Below are 19263 nucleotides of genomic sequence, written 5' to 3'. Positions count from 1 at the left end.
GTATATATATACAGTGGAATGTTAGCCATAAAAAAGAATGAAATAATGCCATTTGCAGCAACATGGATGGACCTAGAGATTATCACACTAAGTGAAGTAAGCCAAAGACAAATATCATATGATACAACTTATATGTGGAATCTAAAAGAAAAACAAAAAAGATACAAATGAACTTACTTCCAAAACAGAAAGAAACAGACACAGAAAACAAACTTATGGTTACTAAAAATGTATAAGGGAAAATAATCGTAAAAAGAATATATATATATATATATATATATATGTGTGTGTATAACTGAATTGCCGTGCTGTACAACTGAAACTTATACGACATTGTAAATGAACTATACTTCAATAAAAAATTTTAAAAATAAATTACGTATAAGGGAAAATAATCGTAAAAAGAATATATATATATATATATATGTGTGTGTATAACTGAATTGCCGTGCTGTACAACTGAAACTTATACGACATTGTAAATGAACTATACTTCAATAAAAAATTTTAAAAATAAATTCTAAAGACAAGTAAAATTACTATCAAATTCTTAGTATGATAGCATATTAATTTTAACTCAAATTTATGATTGAGTTTTTGTTATATATCCATAGGCCCTCTCTCTCATGGTATCAGTGTGTTTAATACTTCTATTTTTCAACACTTGAAGCATGTGTTTCTAATGAGGTTGGAGTTTTTCATTTAAAAAAACAGCTTTTGGGCTTCCCTGGTGGCGCAGTGGTTGAGTCCGCCTGCCGATGCAGGGCACACGGGTTCGTGCCCCGGTCCGGAAGGATCCCACATGCCGCGGAGCAGCTGGGCCCGTGAGCCATGGCCGCTGAGCCTGCGCGTCCGGAGCCTGTGCTCCGCAACGGGAGAGGCCACAACAGTGAGAGACCCACGTACCGCAAAAAAAACCCCAAAAAAACAGCTTTTAATTAATGTTTTGAATAAGTACAACATTCATATAGTTGAAAATTCAAAAGTCATAAAAAAGTACACAGTAGAAAGTCTCCCTCTCTCCTCTAGCCCCCCGGTTCTCATCCCTGAGACAACAAAATTTGTCAATATCTTGTGCAGCCTTGCAGAAATATTTATATATAATAAAATACTGTCTCCATTTTTTTTTACACAAGTGGTAGCATACTCTGCATACTGTATTATACATCCTGCTCTTTTCACTTTGCGGTGTATCTTGGAGAATGTTCAAGTGGCCTGAACACAGTGGCCTGGTTCTTTTTAAATGACTTTATAGGTTCCATTCTCTGGATTTATTATTTGTTGAACCAGTCCCTTATTCCTACTGATGATTATTAAATTGTTTATTTCTAGGGTGTTTTGTTGTTGTTGTTTTGCTATAACAAACAATACTGTAATGAATAATACTGTGCAAAGTCATTTCACGTATGAGCAAGTATACCTATAGGACATATTCTTAGAATTTATTGGGTCAAAGGGTATGTGCCTTTGCAACTTGGATGTTGTCAAGTTGCCCTTGATGGAGATTGAAACAATTTACCAATCTCACCAGTAATCTATCAGAGTACCGGTTTCCCCATATTCTCACCAACATAGTATATAATCAAACTTTCTGATCTGTGCTATTCTAATAGGTGAAAAATGATAACAGTATTATTTAAATTTGCGATTTTTGTAATATGAGTGAAGTTGCGCATCTTCAATATGTTTGAGACATTTATATTTCCTTTTCATATCCTTTATCTTTTTTTTCTTATTAAGTTTTAGTCTTATTAATTTGCAGGAATTCCTTTAGATGTTAGGGAGATTAACTGTGTAGGAAATGAGTTGAGAATATTTTTTCCAGTTTGTTATTTGCCTTTTGGCTTAGCTTGTGGTGTTTTTCTTTGGTATACTTTTTTAAAAATAGAATTTATCAATCTACATTTTATATCATAGTAGAAAGGTCTTTGTACTCCAAAGTTATAAGCAGATTATTTTATGGTTTTATTTTTTACATTTAAATATTTGACACATCTTGGGTTTAGCCTAGTGTAGAGTATACAGTATGGATCCAACATGTTTTTCTAGGTAGCCCATTTGTCTGGTTGGGAAACTTTTTACTGGTGTCATTCTTGGATTATCTTCCACATGCACGTGGATCACATTTCTGTTTGCCTAGCCCAGAGATCACAGCTCAGATGCCTGTAGAGACTAGGCAGGTTACATAAAAGGGTGAGGAGTGCCAGCTGGGGAGTATAGCCAACTGGAAACGGGATGGCATATTTTTCTAAAGAGGCAGCCACTACTCCACTGCCTGCTGATTATTCCCTTGCAGGAAGCATCAGGGCCCAGTGCTGCCAGATCTTTGTCAAGAGAAGCTGAAAATCCAGATTTTTATATAAAATCTCTTAATTTTAAAATATTAACAACAGTTTTAAAAATTTAAATATAGCTTTGGTTAAACAAAATGTGTCTTCAGACCTGATTTGACCCAGAGAAGGCTTCTAACCTCCTTAGCCAAGAATGAAACTTCCCATTAACAACTTTACTCTCCTACAAGAAAATACAATCACAGTCCAGTAGTTTGACAGCCTAGCAGTTTATAGCTGGAGTTCAGGAAGAGAGAAAAGTAAAGACACTCTATATAAGCCAAGATCTTTGCCCTCACTGATGGAAAGATTGGAGAAATACAAGCATTTCCCTATCCTACCTTTAGCCCAAGTATTGTACGTGGGAATGTGGACGTGGCCATTTATTAGAGATATTTTTTTAATTGAAGTATTTCTGATTTAGAATATTATATTAGTTTCAGGTGTACAACACAATGATTCAATATTTTTTATATATATTATGCTCCACTTAAACTTATTACAAAACACTGGCTATATTTCCCTGTGCTGTACAATATATCCTTGTTGCTTATCTATTAGAAAAGATTCTGATTCAGTGGATACTTGGATTAGAAAAATGGTTGAGTGGATACTAAATTTTCCAACTCTGCCATTATAATTTTGCCAAAATGACAAAATGGTGCTTGTTTTAAGGTAGGATAATTGCTCTGCTACTGATCTGGAACTGAAGCATGGCAGACTTTTTTTTTTTGGCACCCTGTTCTTCCTTTCCCTTACTCACTGCTAGTGGCTGGGAACAATGTACTGTAATTCATGTATGTTCTCAGCGTCTTTAGTGGGATGAAATTTATGTTAATGATAAAGTTTCCAGAATCTTCACCTCAGGAAAGCTTAAGGTCTGGGGATCTTTTTTGGGTTGCTAATGAGTATGGCTGGCCCCAAGGGCAGATCCAGGTTTTGTAGCGCCTGACACCTCCACACCGCCACAGTCTGGAGGACACCATTAAGAAAACAATGCAAAAGTATGGGAAGTTTTACCAAAACGGTATGAAATTTTTGTGAACACATAGGGGCTTATGCAGGTGAAAGACCTTTAAGTTCAAGCTTGATTAACGTTGCCATCTGCCTTTTTTGGCCCTACTGTGTGCTAAGGGCTTCCCACTCCTCACTTCCTTCAGTCCCCACGGCACCACGCTATGAAATAGTTACATATACAGAATAGCCATGTAGAACACAAATACATTAAATATCTTGTCCAGCCGGAAAGCCCCTTTCTCTACAAATCCCTATACGGCTTCCCATGACGGAGTCCTGAGGCTCAAGGAATGGCATCGAGTTAGGATTGTCTCGGGAAGATCGAGAGGAGGGAGAGTATGTGTAAACACGCAGTCACTGAGTTGCGGAGTCTGTCTGGAACGTGCACCCAGCAAGCGCCCAGGAGACGCGCACTCCCGCGAGGAGGCCTCCGATCCCGGCCAGCCCCTTTGCCCGCTCCGCGGCGCGCATGCTCCGTGCGGGGCTGCTCCAGCTACACGGGATAATGAGCGCGGGGCGGAGGGGGTTGGCCGAGCCGCGCTTGCTGGGACCCGGAGCTTGGCGGCGGCCCTGGGGCGCTGTGCGCGGCTGCTGAAGGGGCGGCGGCGGTGGTGGTGGCCAACACCGTGCGCGCCAGTGTGGCTCTCTCGCCCGACGCGCGCGCCCGGTCTGTCCCCAGGGCCCTCTGGAGGTGACTCGGGTGGGCCGGGCAGGGCGGCGTTGCCGGTTGGGAGGGCGGAGATGAGGCGATGAGGAGACAAGCCGCCGCCGCCGCTCTCTGCCTGCCGCGGCCGTAGTGGGAGTCCGAGCAGGGGAAAGGCTAGCTGTACCCCCGCCGGGCTGCGAACCCAGACAAAGGAGGAGGAGCCGCCCGAGAAGCGGGCCAGCGCCGCCGGGAAAGGAGGCCGCCGCTTCGGTCGCAGCCGGGGGCCGTCCGGGTTCACGGGCCGCCGCGCTTCCTCTGCGGACGCTGTACTAGGCGAGGCCGCGGGGCCGAGGAAGCCTCCCCCGGAGCCCCCGCCCGCCGGCGCCGCCTCCGAGCCGCCTCGGCCGTAGCCGCGGCCCGGGCAGGAGGCGGCGGCGGCCGGCGAGGCGAGGCGGCCTGCGCCCTGCCTGTCAGGCCACCGGCCCGGCCCTTTTCCCGCCCGCCGGCGCCGCCTCCGAGCCGCCTCGGCCGTAGCCGCGGCCCGGGCAGGAGGCGGCGGCGGCCGGCGAGGCGAGGTGGCCTGCGCCCTGCCTGTCAGGCCACCGGCCCGGCCCTTTTCGGCCCGCGGGCCGCCCCCGATGCGGAGGCGCTGCCGCCGGTGCCATGCAGCAGGCGCCGCAGCCGTACGAGTTCTTCAGCGAAGAGAACAGTCCGAAATGGCGGGGACTGTTGGTCTCAGCCCTGCGGAAGGTCAGTGCTGGTGCCCGTGCGGCCGCGGGGCCCCCAGGGAGGTGCCAGGGCCGAGGCGGGAGGCAGGCGGGCGGGGCGCGCGGGCCGCGGCCCCTCGGACGCTCTTACGGGGAGCTACACGCCCTCCCCGCGCTCGGGGCCCGCAGGCCCAGCACTTTCTCTCCGGCCGGCGATGGGGGCGCGTGATTGCCTGCTGCGTCCAAAAGGACGTTTTTTCAAGTTCTTGCTTGGCCCCGGAAGGAAGGTTTTGTTATGATCATAAAACTGGATTTCACGTTGCAGTCATTTCGTCAGGCGACTTCCGCCGTTGACCAATTTGTTGTCCTCAAGCTGGATTTGGGCAAGAGAAAGTCCCGCTGGTATTTAGACAGTTTCTAAAACAAAAGCACATTTCTGGTCTGGGTAATTACTTTTAATTAAGTTCCTTGGGGCTGGTCCCTTAGGCGATTTGCTCGTGAAGGGTGTCCACTCACTTAAGAGGTGGTAACTTTCTTTTTTGTAAGATGGATGTGTTTCTCGAGAAATGTCAGTGAGCCATGATATTGCTTTTAACAATTCTTGAGGTCAATATAAAGTGCCTCCTCCCTTCCTGCAAAAGGCGTCCCCCCTGTTTACGAGAGATTTCCCTTGTAGAATTTGGTCAGTTTCTTCAGAGTGCAGTTTAGCGCTTAGAATCATTTTAAGGGGACGAAAAAGGAGCAACTCATAAAAATGAATCTTTTAAGTTTGGGTGCATCACTTGGGTGCATCTCTCCTGTAGATGGTGTCAGTTTTCGTCTGCATTTAGGTAATAATCATACTATCATTTTTATAATAAAACCTTTTGTAAGGTCAAGACATTTAAAGAGTGTAAATGGGTGCAGGAGAAGATACCATACCTACTGAGCGTGGCTTTTCCTTGCCAGTGATGCAAACTTAGTCCCTTCTACCATTTGTGGAAAAGAACCAAGAATAAATTTTAAAATAATAAAGAAAGAATAAACATTACTTTAAAAGACTGCCCTTGGAAAATAAATCTTCATACATTAAATTTCTACAAGTGAAAGGAAGTAGTATATTAAATTAAAAACATTTTCCTCATTCATTCAGTTTCAGATTTGTCATTATTTTCATAATTCTTACGAAGAGATGTTGCCTCCCTTGGGCCAAACACCAGCTGGTATCTTTTTAAAGAATTTGGTGCAGGTGGCTGGGAGCAGCTAGACAGTTATCATTTCACAGGTATATTAGGTGTTAAAAGTATTAAATTGACCTTCCTTCTGTGGGCAACCCGATTCTATAAGGAGAGGGAAAGAAATGGAAAGTGTGCTGAGTGGTGATAATGAAAAGCAAAGGGGGAAATGCTTAGATAGTAATTAAATCTTCCACCCCACGGAAAGAAGTGCGAGTACAGTTATCAGGTAGGCCTGTATTGTTGGCAGTGTGAAGTAGGTCTCCACCTACTAGTATTTTCTGGTAGCAAATAGAATTTGAGTATGTGTTGCATAACTTATTCAGTAGGTAGCTTTGACCCTAATAGCCCGTCATGCACAAATACAGATTTATATCTTCAGGTTAGCCTGGAAACAAAGCCAGCGTTAGCATCCAATCCTAGTCCATTGCTTTGAGTCTGGTATTTTGCATTTATATGTTGTGCTTGTTTTCTTGGAACTCAGATGCCTTGTAGATCTCTATTTTCTTATTCCACAGTTCTTGTATATCCTTTGCTTATGGAATAAATACAACAAAGAAAATCTGGTCTTTTGAGGTGAATTCAAGAAGCAGTTTCTATTTAATTTATTAATTTACTGTTATTCTAGAATTGAGGTATATTCCCATGGAAGACATTTTTTATGTTTTTGGAAAGTTTTTGCTGTTCATAATTCAGATTATGTTCAGTTTTGTGGTATTTGTGGTATTGCGACATGTAGGTTTGTAGTGCTTGTTAAGAGTTTTAGTTCTTAAAGAGCTCAAGGTTCACTCTTTGAAGGATGAATTAAATTCTGGTCTATACTTGCCACCCTTGACTTTGTACAATGAGAATTCCTACCACTTATGGGGAGGCTCTGTCTTCACATTCAAGGCATCTAGAATTTGGTTTCCTTCTTCCAGCTGACCAGATTGTTACAAAGACTGCTAGGATTAATAGTAGAAGCAGCAATAGTATTAGACTACTAAGATTTTTCTCCTCCATTTGGTGTTGCCATCAAACATGTGTACGCTAGTTTCATTTCACATTTATTGAACACATTTTAGGTACCTGGCACCAAGCTGGATCCTAAGAATACAAACATGAATAAAAGTAAAGGCCTTGCTCTAAAGGTGTTTACCACCTAGACTGGAAATTATAAACTTTGAGGTTTTGGTTTATGTAAATGAGATAGCAGTTATGAGCTCAAAATTTTGTAAGGAATATCTCTGTGTGTGAAAAGAACAAGGTTGTTTAATTAACTCTGTGAGGTTAGTTCACTTGGGCATCTTGATGGAACCTCCAAAACTGTTAAAATATAATTTTCAGAAAGGTAAAGTCACAACTCTCATACCAATGTGAACGAACATGTATCAGTAATTTTGATTCAGTTTACTACTTAATGAGGGAACTCATGAGATCTTAGAACCACTTCAAATGAAAATTGGAGGAGGTAGGTATTTATAGGCAACTTAATAAAAGAATATTAAGGTAAGATTTTTGGGTTGGACACAAAATTTGTTAATGTCCTACAAGAACATAAGCAGTAAATTTGGGATTGTCTTTCCTGCTGATTAGATTTTGCATCTGTACCAGACAAAAATCTCTAAGTTAATCTGATCAATTTGTAAAATAGCCCAGTCAGTAGAAAGTAATCAAAGGTTCAAGCATAGCACTGTACTGAAGAACACCTAGTTATCTCTTTTGCTTATTTTCAAGTTTTGGCTGATTTTTCTGGAAACCAAAAAATACATATATTTGACAAAGTTACTATTACTGACTGAAAACGCAAAGGATATTTTTAAACCAGCATTAAATATTCATTTCACTATGTAGAAGAAACACGAGCATTGAGAAATAGATTTAAGGAAAAATAATTTTGGAAATAGAAATGTGTTGTTCTTTAACTTTCTGTTTTGTTGCGCTGCTGTTCTTTAACTGTTAAAACAGAACTTCACCTAGGACATTTAAGTACATACAGAACTACAAAGGGTAAAGTAGAGCAAAATGACACTACTAATGGATAATACATGCATTGTTAACATTACTGCTAAATTATGTATCTTTCCTAAAAGAGCCAGAGACATAAATGCCTTCATCACTACTCCCGGAGAAGATTGAAGCTATCATATTACTTGGAGGAAGAAAGAGTGTGGGATATATTTGTAAATGCAGCTTGTTACCTGTGTCTTTGAAATGCCTGTGGTACTTTGTGCATGTGCTATTCGACTGTATGCTGAGAAAAATCAGTGTAGGCATTCTATATATGGGAAACATGACTTAAAATCATTTTAGCAGGTTTTTTAGTCCCTGGTATTTCCGTGGTAGATGCCTTTTTTGTAAGGCCTTATTCACCAGGCTAGCCAAGGAAGAGAAAATGTCTGTCGTCTTATTATCTGTAGTTACAAATGTCATAGAGAGCTAGAAAGAATTGGTAGAATTACCTTGTTCCTGAGTCTAATTTCATTCAGGTTAAATATCGACCTCCCACCTCAACCATTATAGTTTGCTCTTAGATATCTGTTAAAATTCAAGAGGTGTGAATGTTTGAGTTAATTAATAGCAGTCTGTGGTAGGGGAGGAAGAAGGTTGAGGGTTTTGATTCAGAAATGCTTTTGTGAAATCTGAAAGAGTCTAGTGTTTATGCTTTTGTACTAATATCTCTTGGAACTGTTTTAGAAGATTGTGCTGGATCTTTCCTGGGGCCCAGAAGAAAAGCATGGGGGTCCTTTGAGAAAATGAAATTGGTGTTACTGACATAAGAAGGTCAAGGAAGGCTTCTTTAAGGAAGCAACATTCATGCTGAGTTCTGGAGGATATATTCAAATATTTATTTTCTCCTGTGTGCCAGGTGCTATTCTTGATACTGAGGTTGTAGCAAGGCCTTGCTCTCATAAAGCTTCCATTCTAAATGGCTGTGGCAGAGAGGCCTGGGAGAGACAGACAGTAAAGAAGTTAATTATCTGAAAGATCAATAGGAATTAACAAAACAATGAAAGGGGGAGAAAGGATTTGAGCCCTAGGGAAAGGTAGGAACATGACTTGATTTAAAGAACCAAGCCCAAGTGAAAAGGAGAAGAGGACTTCCCTGGTGGCGCAGTGGATAAGAACCCCCCTGCCAATGCAGGGGACATGGGTTCGAGCCCTGGTCCGGGAAGATCCCACATGCCGCTGAGCACCTAAGCCTGTGTGCCACAACTACCGAGCTTTTGCTCTAGAGTCCGCAAGCCACAGCTACTGAGCCCGTGTGCCACAGCTACTGAAGCCCATGTGCCTAGAGCCCATGCTCCACAACAAGAGAAGCCACCACAATGAGAAGCCTGCGTACCGCAACAAGCCTGCGTGCAGCAATGAAGACCCAACACAGCCAAAAATAGATAAATAAATAAATATATATATATTTTTTTAAATAAAGGAGATGAGCTAGTTTAGAGACTCTAGTATAGACCCAGGTTAAGGTCTCTACCTGTGAATAGGAAGGCCTATAGGGTTATTTATGTGACAAATTAATTAGATGAACTTGATCAAACTTGCTTCTTTGAAAAGATCACTCCAACTAAAAGGAATAGGAGAAACTATGATTTTTGTGACATGAGGCCTGTTCTGGATTTCCTAAAGCCACTGAATATAATAGTAGAACTCTAGGGAGTCATTTGGAATTATTCCAAACTAATAATGACCCAAACTGACCCAAGGGGTTCAGCCAGAACTGGATGAGCGTTAGGAATGCGTTTTAGCTTGCTGCATTTAGCTTCCTCTCAGCCATGATTTAGTAGTCGTCTTCTATTTTCAGTTTAATTTTGGTATGGTATATTTGGAGTAATAATATTCCATTGAAGTGTTTTATGGTAAGTATCCAAAGCATTACTTGTGTTACCACTTGACATAAATCAAGTGTATATCTTTTATATTAACCGTGGCCTTTCTTTCAAGGGAGCAGCAGTTTGATTATATCCTCTGTTAACCTGCATATTTCAATCAGGAAGGAATTTTAATGGAAGTAATGGATTTAGCATTGTCTCATGGAGTCATGTTAAAAATTAACAACCTAAAATTCTTTTCTTTTTTTACATAAGAACATATAGTAAGTAGAAAGCTTTTGAAATGTGTAAAGTGTTATACACTTCACATTTTAATGTGTAAGCAACACAATGAAAATAACGTCAAGATCTAGATATGAGCACTACTATGATCTCCAAGTAAAGTTTTCATTACCCCCGTTTTCTTCATTAAAACACTTTGTAAACTCAAATACTACTTCTTGCTTACATAGCACTTTGTAATTTTTTCTTAATTGACCCATTAGCAGCATTTAATAGTTTATCTCTTCCTCCTTTTTGAAATCTTTTCCTCATTTGGCTTCCAGGACACCAAACGCTGCTGGTTTTCTCCCTCTGACTATTCCTCCTAGTTCTTCTCCTTTGTTGATCTCCTCATCTTCCCATCTACATCATCCTGACCTCCCTGGAGCTTAGTCTCTGGACTCCTGTTTCTATTTACAGTAGATTTCTTGGAGATCCCACCCAGCCTCATTGCTTCACATTTCATCTCTATCTGATGGTTTCCAATTTATAATTCTGGCTCAGGTGTCTCTCCTGAGCTTGGATATCCAGTTTCTTTCTTAACACTTCCACAAAGATGTGTGATAGGCATCTCAACTAATACTGAGCTCTTTCTCTTCCCCTGAAAACTTGCTCCTTTTGTAATATTTCCAACATTAGTAAATGGCTGCTCCATCATTCTAGTTGCTCAAAATATCGAGTTATTCCTGAATCCTTTCTGTCTTTTATAACCCATATCTAATCTGTCAGCAAATCCTTTTAGCTCTACTTCACACTATAGCAATATTCAGTCACCATTTCTCACTCTTCCACTTCTACCACCTGGGAACACTCTGAGAGTATCAAAGTAGCCTCTTAACTAGTCTCCTCTCTTCTACCCTTGCCCCATTCAGTCTTTTCTCAACACAATAGAGATAAGTGGGATCATGTCACTCCTTTGCTCAACCCTTGTTCAGTGCTTCTCAGAATAAAAGTCGAAGTCCTCCCAGTGGCCTGCTAGGCCCTCTGCAGTCTGGTATTCCCCCACCCCCCGCCCCCACACCTTCTCCTTTTACCTCACTGACCTCATTTACTACTGACCTTTTTTTGGTCTACTCCTGCACCACACTGGCTTCCTTGTACCTCCAACACATAGACATGTTCTAGTCTCAGGGCTTTTGTATTGTACTTGGAGTTTCTTCTGCCTAGAACAACCTTACTGCAGATAAAAACATGAGTGGCCCTTTCACCTCCTATAAGTCTTCAGACAAACATCATCTTGAAGAGGCCTTCTCTTGCAGCCTATCTGCACCTCCTGCTTCCTGGACATTCATAGGTAAATGTTCACAGCATGTCCCAATCCAAGCTTATTATCATCTTCTGTAAACTTAACATCTCCAGCATAAATGATACAGTACTCAGTTCTCAAGCCAGAAACCTAGGAACCTAGGTATCATCTGTTCCTTCCCTCTCACACCAGGTTCATGTATAATCAACACCGAGTCCTGATTCGTTCTCTTAAAAGGAGTTTTCTAACTTTTTTGCTGTGTATCCCAAAAGAATTTTGAAAAATTTGTACATTTTTATGTTGACATCTAAAAATTTTCATCTTTAAGTTTAGTTTCAGAAGATATAGTTTTATATGTTTTCTAAATACTGATGTTTTAAAATAAAATAGTCCCATTAGTCTTTTAAATGTACCCAATATATACTACCAAATGTAAAATAGATCACCAGTGGAAAGCAGCTGCATAGCACAGGGAGATCAGCTCAGTGCTTTGTGACCACCTAGAGGGGTGGGAGGGAGACGCAAGAGGGAGGGGATATGGGGATATATGTATACGTATAGCCGACTCACTTTGTTATACAGCAGAAACACACCATTGTAAAGCAATTATACTCCAATAAAGAAGTTAAAAAAATAAAAGGGTAAGGTAATTTAAAAAAAATGTATCCAATGAAATACACACTGTTCATCCTTTTAAAATATACATGACAACGTGCTTTTTTAATGGTTGGAAATTTACATTGTTCTTTTTTCTCTGTGAACTTTTCATTCTAGTTTCCCCACATAATTATATTCTAATATAATATTTACTTTTATGTTTAAAAGTCTTTGATCCCTCCTTTGTATTTATACTTCTTTGCAACAACAAAAATGTCTATATACCGAATTTTAAAAAATTTCCCCAATGACCATAAAGCTTTAAAACTTCCTTTTGGGTTGAGTTATTAGTAGTACATAGTTGATCAAAAGAACATAAATGTCATGAATTTTGAAAAATAATAATCATAAAGCACCTGACTTGAAAAATGACTTGCTACCTGGTCTTTAGAGTTATTCACTTTTTCATTTTCTAGATTTTCTAGGACTTGTCAAATGACTAATTATTATTACTGCTACTTTTTTACTTTTTTTATTTAGAAGTACCTTGTTCAGTCCAATACATCCAAGAAAGATTGGAAAAATAAAAATAGTATTAACTTCAGTATACCTTAGCCATGACAATATTTACTCATAAGATGTATTTTACCTTATCACACTCTTTACATTTTTGTTGAATCCTTGGAGCTGTAGATCTAGCTTATTGTATTAATTTTCTGTTGCTGCATAGCAAATTATCAAAAACTTGGTGGCTTAACACAACACACATTTATTATCTCACAGTTACTGTAAGTTAGAAGTCCAGACATGCCTTAGCTGGATTCTCTGCTTTGGGTCCCATGGGCTGAAAGCAAGGTTTTGGCTTGGGCTGCAGACTCATCTGAGGCTCGGTGTCTTCCCCCCAAGCTTATGTGGTTCTTAGCAGAGTTCATTTCCTTTCAGTTGCCTGTCTGAGGCCCTCAGCTCCCAGAGGCTGCTGCCATTCCTTGCCATATGACCCTCCCTATAATATGTCAGTTTGCTTCTTCAAGGCCAGCAGAACTGCATCTGCTGCTGTCACTTGTCTCACACTTCTAGACCCTCTTTTGAAGGACTCACCTGATTTAGGTCCGGCCCACCCAGGATAATCTCCCTTTTGATTAACTCAAAATCAACTGATTACAGACCTTAGTCACCTTTGCCATATACGGTAATATTATCATAGGAGTGATATCTCATCATATTCACAGGTCCTGCCCACATTCAAGGGGAGAGGAGTGTACAGGGCATGTATACCAGGGGTGGGAATCTTGGAAGCCAGCCACCTTAGAATTCTGCCTGCCACACTCACTCATTTTATGGAAAATATCCCCACATAACCTAATTGGTAAAGTCAATTTAGTTGTCAAGCCAACCAGCCTATTGTATTTATCTTGTTCAGACAAAGTCTAACTTAATTTTTCAATTCAAATGAATGTGTTAATACATGTCACATGCCATCCATCTCACTTCTGAATTCTAATTGTAAGATAGAATGATAGATAAGGTGTGAAAACTTGCTTTGAATTTTTTCCTCCTGAATGAAATAAGGTGATGTTGCCTGTATTTAGTTTTGTTTGTTTGTTTATTTATGGCTGCTTTGTGCAGCACGTGGGATCTTAGTTCCCTGACCAGGGATCAAACCCACACCCCCTGCAGTGGAAGCGCAGGGTCTTAACCACTGAACCGCCAGGGAAGTCCTATTTAGTACTTAAAAAAATATGCTTTCTTTTCTTTGTTCTCATGAGCTTTTCCCCGCATTATAGTGTATTTTTTGACAGTAGGCTAGGGGATAGAAGAAGCAAGGTTAAATGAAAAATATTTATCATTGTCTCCTTGTTTTGTGTCATAGAATTGATTGATAGATTGATTGATTGATTGATTGCACTGCAGAGCAATGCACCATAATGAGATTCAGGATAAGCAGGAGATCTGCCTTTCTTCAGTTAAGTGGGAGGAGGGCAGTTGTGGAGAGGTGGGAAAGGAGAACCTGCTTTATTTACTCCTTGAGTGCAAGTACCTTGCCACAGATCTTCTTTAGGAAAGAGTGCATATAGTAGTTTTGGTAGTATGCTGAAGGACATGGGCATTTGGCCCAGGGAGTCTTAAACTTTGACTGAATAAAACATATTTAGTAATAGTGATCTTTTTCCCAGGTCATAGGAAAAAAAGTCACTATGTTTTTCAATTTTATTTTTTTCTCCTAAGTTTTTCTTAAGTCTGTGGTATGTGCTGCAGTTTATTTGCTAATGAGTAGTGCAAGATTGTAAAGTAAATGAACTAGAGATATAGAGGTTTTACAGGGAGAACTGCTTATGATACTTTTTGTTTTTACTTACAAACGTGCCTATAGTTTTAAGTTTTATAGTCATTTTTATTAACATTCTTCTTGCTTACTATGATGAAGTGTAAGTATCTTAACATTTCATATTCTTCTAAGAGCACTGTGACTTCCAAATGCTCTGCCACTGGAACAAGTTGGGAACCATTGATCTAGCCTGTACTTTCTTGGCCTGATTGTATGGGAAGGTACTTATAGTTCATTTGCCATTTCATTCCAATCAAGGAAAATTTTAATGACAAAACTTTCAATTTCAGCTAATAGTCTTTCCTGTATGTTTTGATTGTTTTATGATAAGCCCTTACCTAATATTAAGCTAAATAGAATGAGATTCCTGGCCTGTACTTTCTGCATTTTAAATAAACCCACCTTGGGGACTTCCCTGGTGGCACAGTGGTTAAGAATTGGCCTGCCAGTGCAGGGGACACAGGTTCGATCCCTGGTCCAGGAAGATCCCACATGCCGCGGAGCAGCTAAGCCTGTGCGCCACAACTACTGAGCTTGCGCTCTAGAGCCTGCAAGCCACAACTACTGAGCCCGTGTGCCAACTACTGAAGCCCGCACACCTAGAGCCTGTGCTCTGCAACAGGGAAGCCACTGCACTGAGAAGCCCGCGCACCGCAATGAAGAGTAGTCCCTGCTCGCCGCAACTAGAGAAAGCCCGCGCACAGCAAGGAGGACCCAACGCAGCCAAAAGTAAATAAATTAAATAAATAAATCCACCTTGAAAACCTGTCAAGAAAGCACCTAATTAAGAACACTAAATCTAAGTGGGAAGTGAATATTAATAGATAGTGGAAATAGAGGAACATACAGTGGGGATCCCCTCATTTATAATGTTATATGGGATAACTGAGTTTTCAGGTACATATCCAATGAAATAAAGCCAAAGTTAATGGAGTTCTTAATTTTTCCCAGTCTCCGAATTTCAGCAAGTCCAGGGAATCTGTTTGCTACCATGGATTTATTTAGCAGCTGTTTACTGAGTGCTTTCTTTATGCAAAGCATGGTGCTAAATTACCTTTGTGTTAGGAATAAAGGAGTGGGGAAATAAGAAGAGATCAAAAACATAAGAAATAGTTCCTGACCTTAATGAGTTTATAGTGTATAACTGTGGTTTCAATTCTTTTTTTTTTTTTTTTTTTTTTTTTGTGGTATGCGGGCCTCCCTCCATTGCGGCCTCTCCCGTTGCGGAGCACAGGCTCCGGACGCGCAGGCTCAGCGGCCATGGCCCACGGGCCCAGCCGCTCCGCGGCACGTGGGATCCTCCCAGACCGGGGCGCGAACCCGGTTCCCCTGCATCGGCAGGCGCACGCGCAACCACTGCGCCACCAGGGAAGCCCTCAATTCTTGATTATACACCCTGATCAGAAAAATGCTACCTCAGAATATTAATTTTTATATATTTTAAATAACTTATTTGAGAATTAACATACAATAAACTGCACATATTTGAAGTGTACAGTTTGATAAGTTTTTAAATATGTATACTTAAGTGAAACATTCATAATATAGTATATCCTTCAGCCCATAGATTTCCTCTTGGCTCTTTATAATTCTCCCTCCCATCCCTCCTGGCCTCTAATCCACAAGCAATCACTGATTTGCTTCCTATAACTATAGATTGCTTTTTCTAGAGTTTTTGGTAATGGAATCACACAGTATATATTCTTTTTTTTGCCTGGCTTCTTTCACTCAACATAATTATTTTGAGATCCATCCATGTTGTTGCATACATCAATAGTTCATTCCTTTTTATTGTTCAGTAGCATTCCATTGTGTGGATATACCACTTTTTTTAAGATTTATTTATTATTTATTTATTTAATTAATTTATTTTTGGCCGCGTCCAGTCTTAGTTGCAGCATGCAGGATCTTTTGTTGTGGTGTGCAGGCTCTTCGTTGTGGTGCACGGGCTTCTCTCTAGTTGTGACGTGCGGGTTTTCTCTTCTCTGGTTGTGGCACACAGGCTTCAGGGCACGTGGGCTCTGTAGTTTGCGGCACGTGGGCTCTAGTTGAGGCGCTCGAGCTCAGTAGTTGTGGCACGCGGGCTTAGTTGCCCCGAGGCATGGGGGATCTTAGTTCCCTAACGAGGGATCGAACCCACATCTGCATTAAGGCGGATTCTTTACCACTGGACTACCAGGGAAGTCCCCACTTTTTTTTTTTTTAATCCATTCACTTGTTGATGTACATTTGGTTTTCATATCTTGGCTGTTAAAAATAAAGTTGCTGTAAACATTTGTATACAAGTCTTTGTATGGGCATATATTTCCTTTTCTCTTGGATAATTACCAATGAGTGACTGGATCAGGTAGCAAGTGTGTGTTTAACTTTTTAAGTAACTGTCACACTGTTTTCTATTTGAACTTGTTGTACAGTTTTACATTCCCACCAGCAACATGTGAGAATTCCAGTTCTTCCTGCCAGCGCTTGGTATATAAATTTATTTCTAGCCATCCTAATGGGGGTATTATACTGGTATCTTATTTTAATTTGCATTTCCCTGATGATTAATGATGTCAAGCATCTCTCCTGTCCTTATTTGCCATCCATATATCTTCTTTGGTGAACTGTTTGTTCAGATCCCTTGCCCTTTTTTGTTAAGTTGTTTGATTTCTTATTGTTGAGTTTTGAGGGTTCTTTATGTATCGAACTATAAATCCTTTAAATACAAAGATTTTCAGTCTGTAGTTTTTTATTCTCTTAATATTACCTCTTTAAAAATAGAAATAAATCTTTATTGGGATTTTTTTAACAAAATAATTTTTAAAGACAAAAAACCCCACATGTAAACAAGAAAGTAAATAAAGTTAGTTGGCATTATTATATATATATATATATATATATATATATATACATCCAAGGATCAAAACAAATTCAGGGTTGACATTGCATAATCCAGTAAAATGTTTTGAACCATCAATGTTCAGGGTAACTGTATTTAATACTATCAATAATGATACCTTATCTTTGAATACTATAAAACAGTTTATGGATTATAAACTATATAGTTTAGGTTTTCATTCTTCCCATGAATCCATATGCCACATGTATACTAGTCCTAAAATGTATTTATGTTGTCACTATTAGTCCAAAATATCCATCATCCCAAATTAACCAGGTTACAATTATCTGATCTCCAGAATTTTTATGGTGAGATGTGCTAGAACCCATATATGACAACTTCATTTTTCAAAACCTAACTCTAAATTTTGTCTACTCTGCACCTTATTCATTTCTTCTCACTTTCTATATATACATTAAATACTATAGCAACTTCACCTTAAAAAGTATAGCTAATACATTAATACACATTTAGTCAATAATTTCTGACAGTTATATCTTATTTACCAAGAAAAAATGCTAATTTTTATTTTAAAATTTAGTTCAGTATTGTCATAGTAGTGTTATTTAATTGAGAATGATGGCTTCAACTTAGAGCGTTCAATGTACACATTAATATAGTTTAAAATTAAAGAATTAAATTATTCCTATGGAGAAAATCTCCTCAGTTCTTAAAAGAAAGACCAAAATATATTGTTTTATTACTATAAAATGTTATTAGTTCATTGTCTGATTCACTGATTATATTCAATTCACTCTTAATATTATCTTTTGAAGAGCAAACGTTTTAAATTTTTATAAAGTTCAGTTTATCCATTTGCTTTTTTACAGACTGTGCCTTTAGTGTCTAAGAAATCTTTGGTCAACCTAGGGTGTCAAATTTTTTCGTCTGTTTTTTCTTCCAGAAGTTTTATAGTTCTAGGTTTTACATTTAGATCTGTGATCTATTTGAGTTAATTTTTACATATGATGAGATAATTTTGTATCTGTTATGTTTGGTTTTTTTGTATATGGTTATCTGGTTGTTCTACCATCATTTATTGCAAAAGCTATCCTTTCTCCTTTGCTAAAGGCCTTTGCACCTTTATCAAAATCATTTGTCTAGCAGACGTAGAGAATGGACTTGAGGACATGGGGAGGGCGAAGGGTAAGCTGGACGAAGTGAGAAAGTGGCATGGACTTATATATACTACCAAATGGAAAATAGATAGCTAGTGGGAAGCAGCCGCATAGCACAGGGAGATCAGCTCTGTGCTTTGTTACCACCTAGAGGGGTGGGATAGGGAGGGTAGGAGGGAGACACAAGAGGGAGGAGATATGGGGATATATGTATATGTATAGCTGATTCACTTTGTTATAAAGCAGAAACTAACACACCATTGTAAAGCAATTATACTCCAATAAAAATATTAAAAAATAAATAAAATTTGCATGAACAAGCAAAAACATCATTTGTCTATATTTGTGTTTTTATTTCTGGATTCTCTATTCTGTTGCATTGGTCTTTTTTCCTATCTTTTAAAAATTTATTTATTTTATTATTTATATATTTGGCCGTGCAGCATGCAGGATCTTAGTTCCCTGACTAAAAATCGAACCTACGCCCCCTGCAGTGGAAGGGCGAAGTCCTAACCACTGGACTGTCAGGGAAGTCCCTTTTTTCCTATCTTTACATCAATACCACACTATTTGGATTATTGTAGCTTTATAAAAAATCTTGGAATCAGGTAGTTTTAGCCTTCCGACTTTGTTCTTTTTCAGAGTTATTTTGGTTATTCTAAGACCTTTGTATAGCCATAGGAATTTTAAAATTAGCCTGTCAATTTCTACCAAAAAAAAAAAAAAACCTGGAATTTTGATAGGGATTGTGTTGAATTTATAGATTATTTGTGGGAAATTGACATCTTAACAATATTGAGTCTTTAAACCCATAAGTTTAAATTTTCATTTATTTAGGTTTTTAAAAATTTCTGTGAGCAATATTTTATAGTAGTTAGTATATCTTTTTTTTTTTTTTTTTTTTTTTTTTTTTGTGGTATGCGGGCCTCCCTCTGCTGTGGCCTCTCCCGTTGCGGAGGACAGGCTCCGGACGCGCAGGCTCAGCGGCCATGGCTCACGGGCCCAGCCGCTCCGCGGCATGTGGGATCCTCCCAGACCGGGGCGCGAACCCGGTTCCCCCGCATCGGCAGGCGGACGCGCAACTGCTGCGCCACCAGGGAAG

The 19263-nt window shown here is 39.8% G+C and overlaps 1 protein-coding gene across 1 annotated transcript in view; it reads left to right on the top strand.

Annotated features, from left to right (window-relative positions):
• The first annotated feature begins 4571 nt into the window (after nucleotides 1-4571).
• SOS2 (SOS Ras/Rho guanine nucleotide exchange factor 2) overlaps nucleotides 4572-19263 on the top strand; it is a 111328-nt gene continuing 96636 nt past the window's right edge. Inside the window, 1 exon segment of the mRNA XM_055088411.1 lies at nucleotides 4572-4743. Coding sequence (XP_054944386.1) covers nucleotides 4657-4743 — 87 coding nt within the window. The 5' untranslated portion in view covers nucleotides 4572-4656.

The sequence above is a fragment of the Physeter macrocephalus genome, chromosome 11 (assembly GCF_002837175.3).
Source record: "Physeter macrocephalus isolate SW-GA chromosome 11, ASM283717v5, whole genome shotgun sequence".
Classification (NCBI taxonomy): domain Eukaryota; kingdom Metazoa; phylum Chordata; class Mammalia; order Artiodactyla; family Physeteridae; genus Physeter; species Physeter macrocephalus.
The sequence above is the reverse complement of the archived record's forward strand: the minus strand, read 5'-3'. Positions and strand labels throughout refer to the sequence as shown.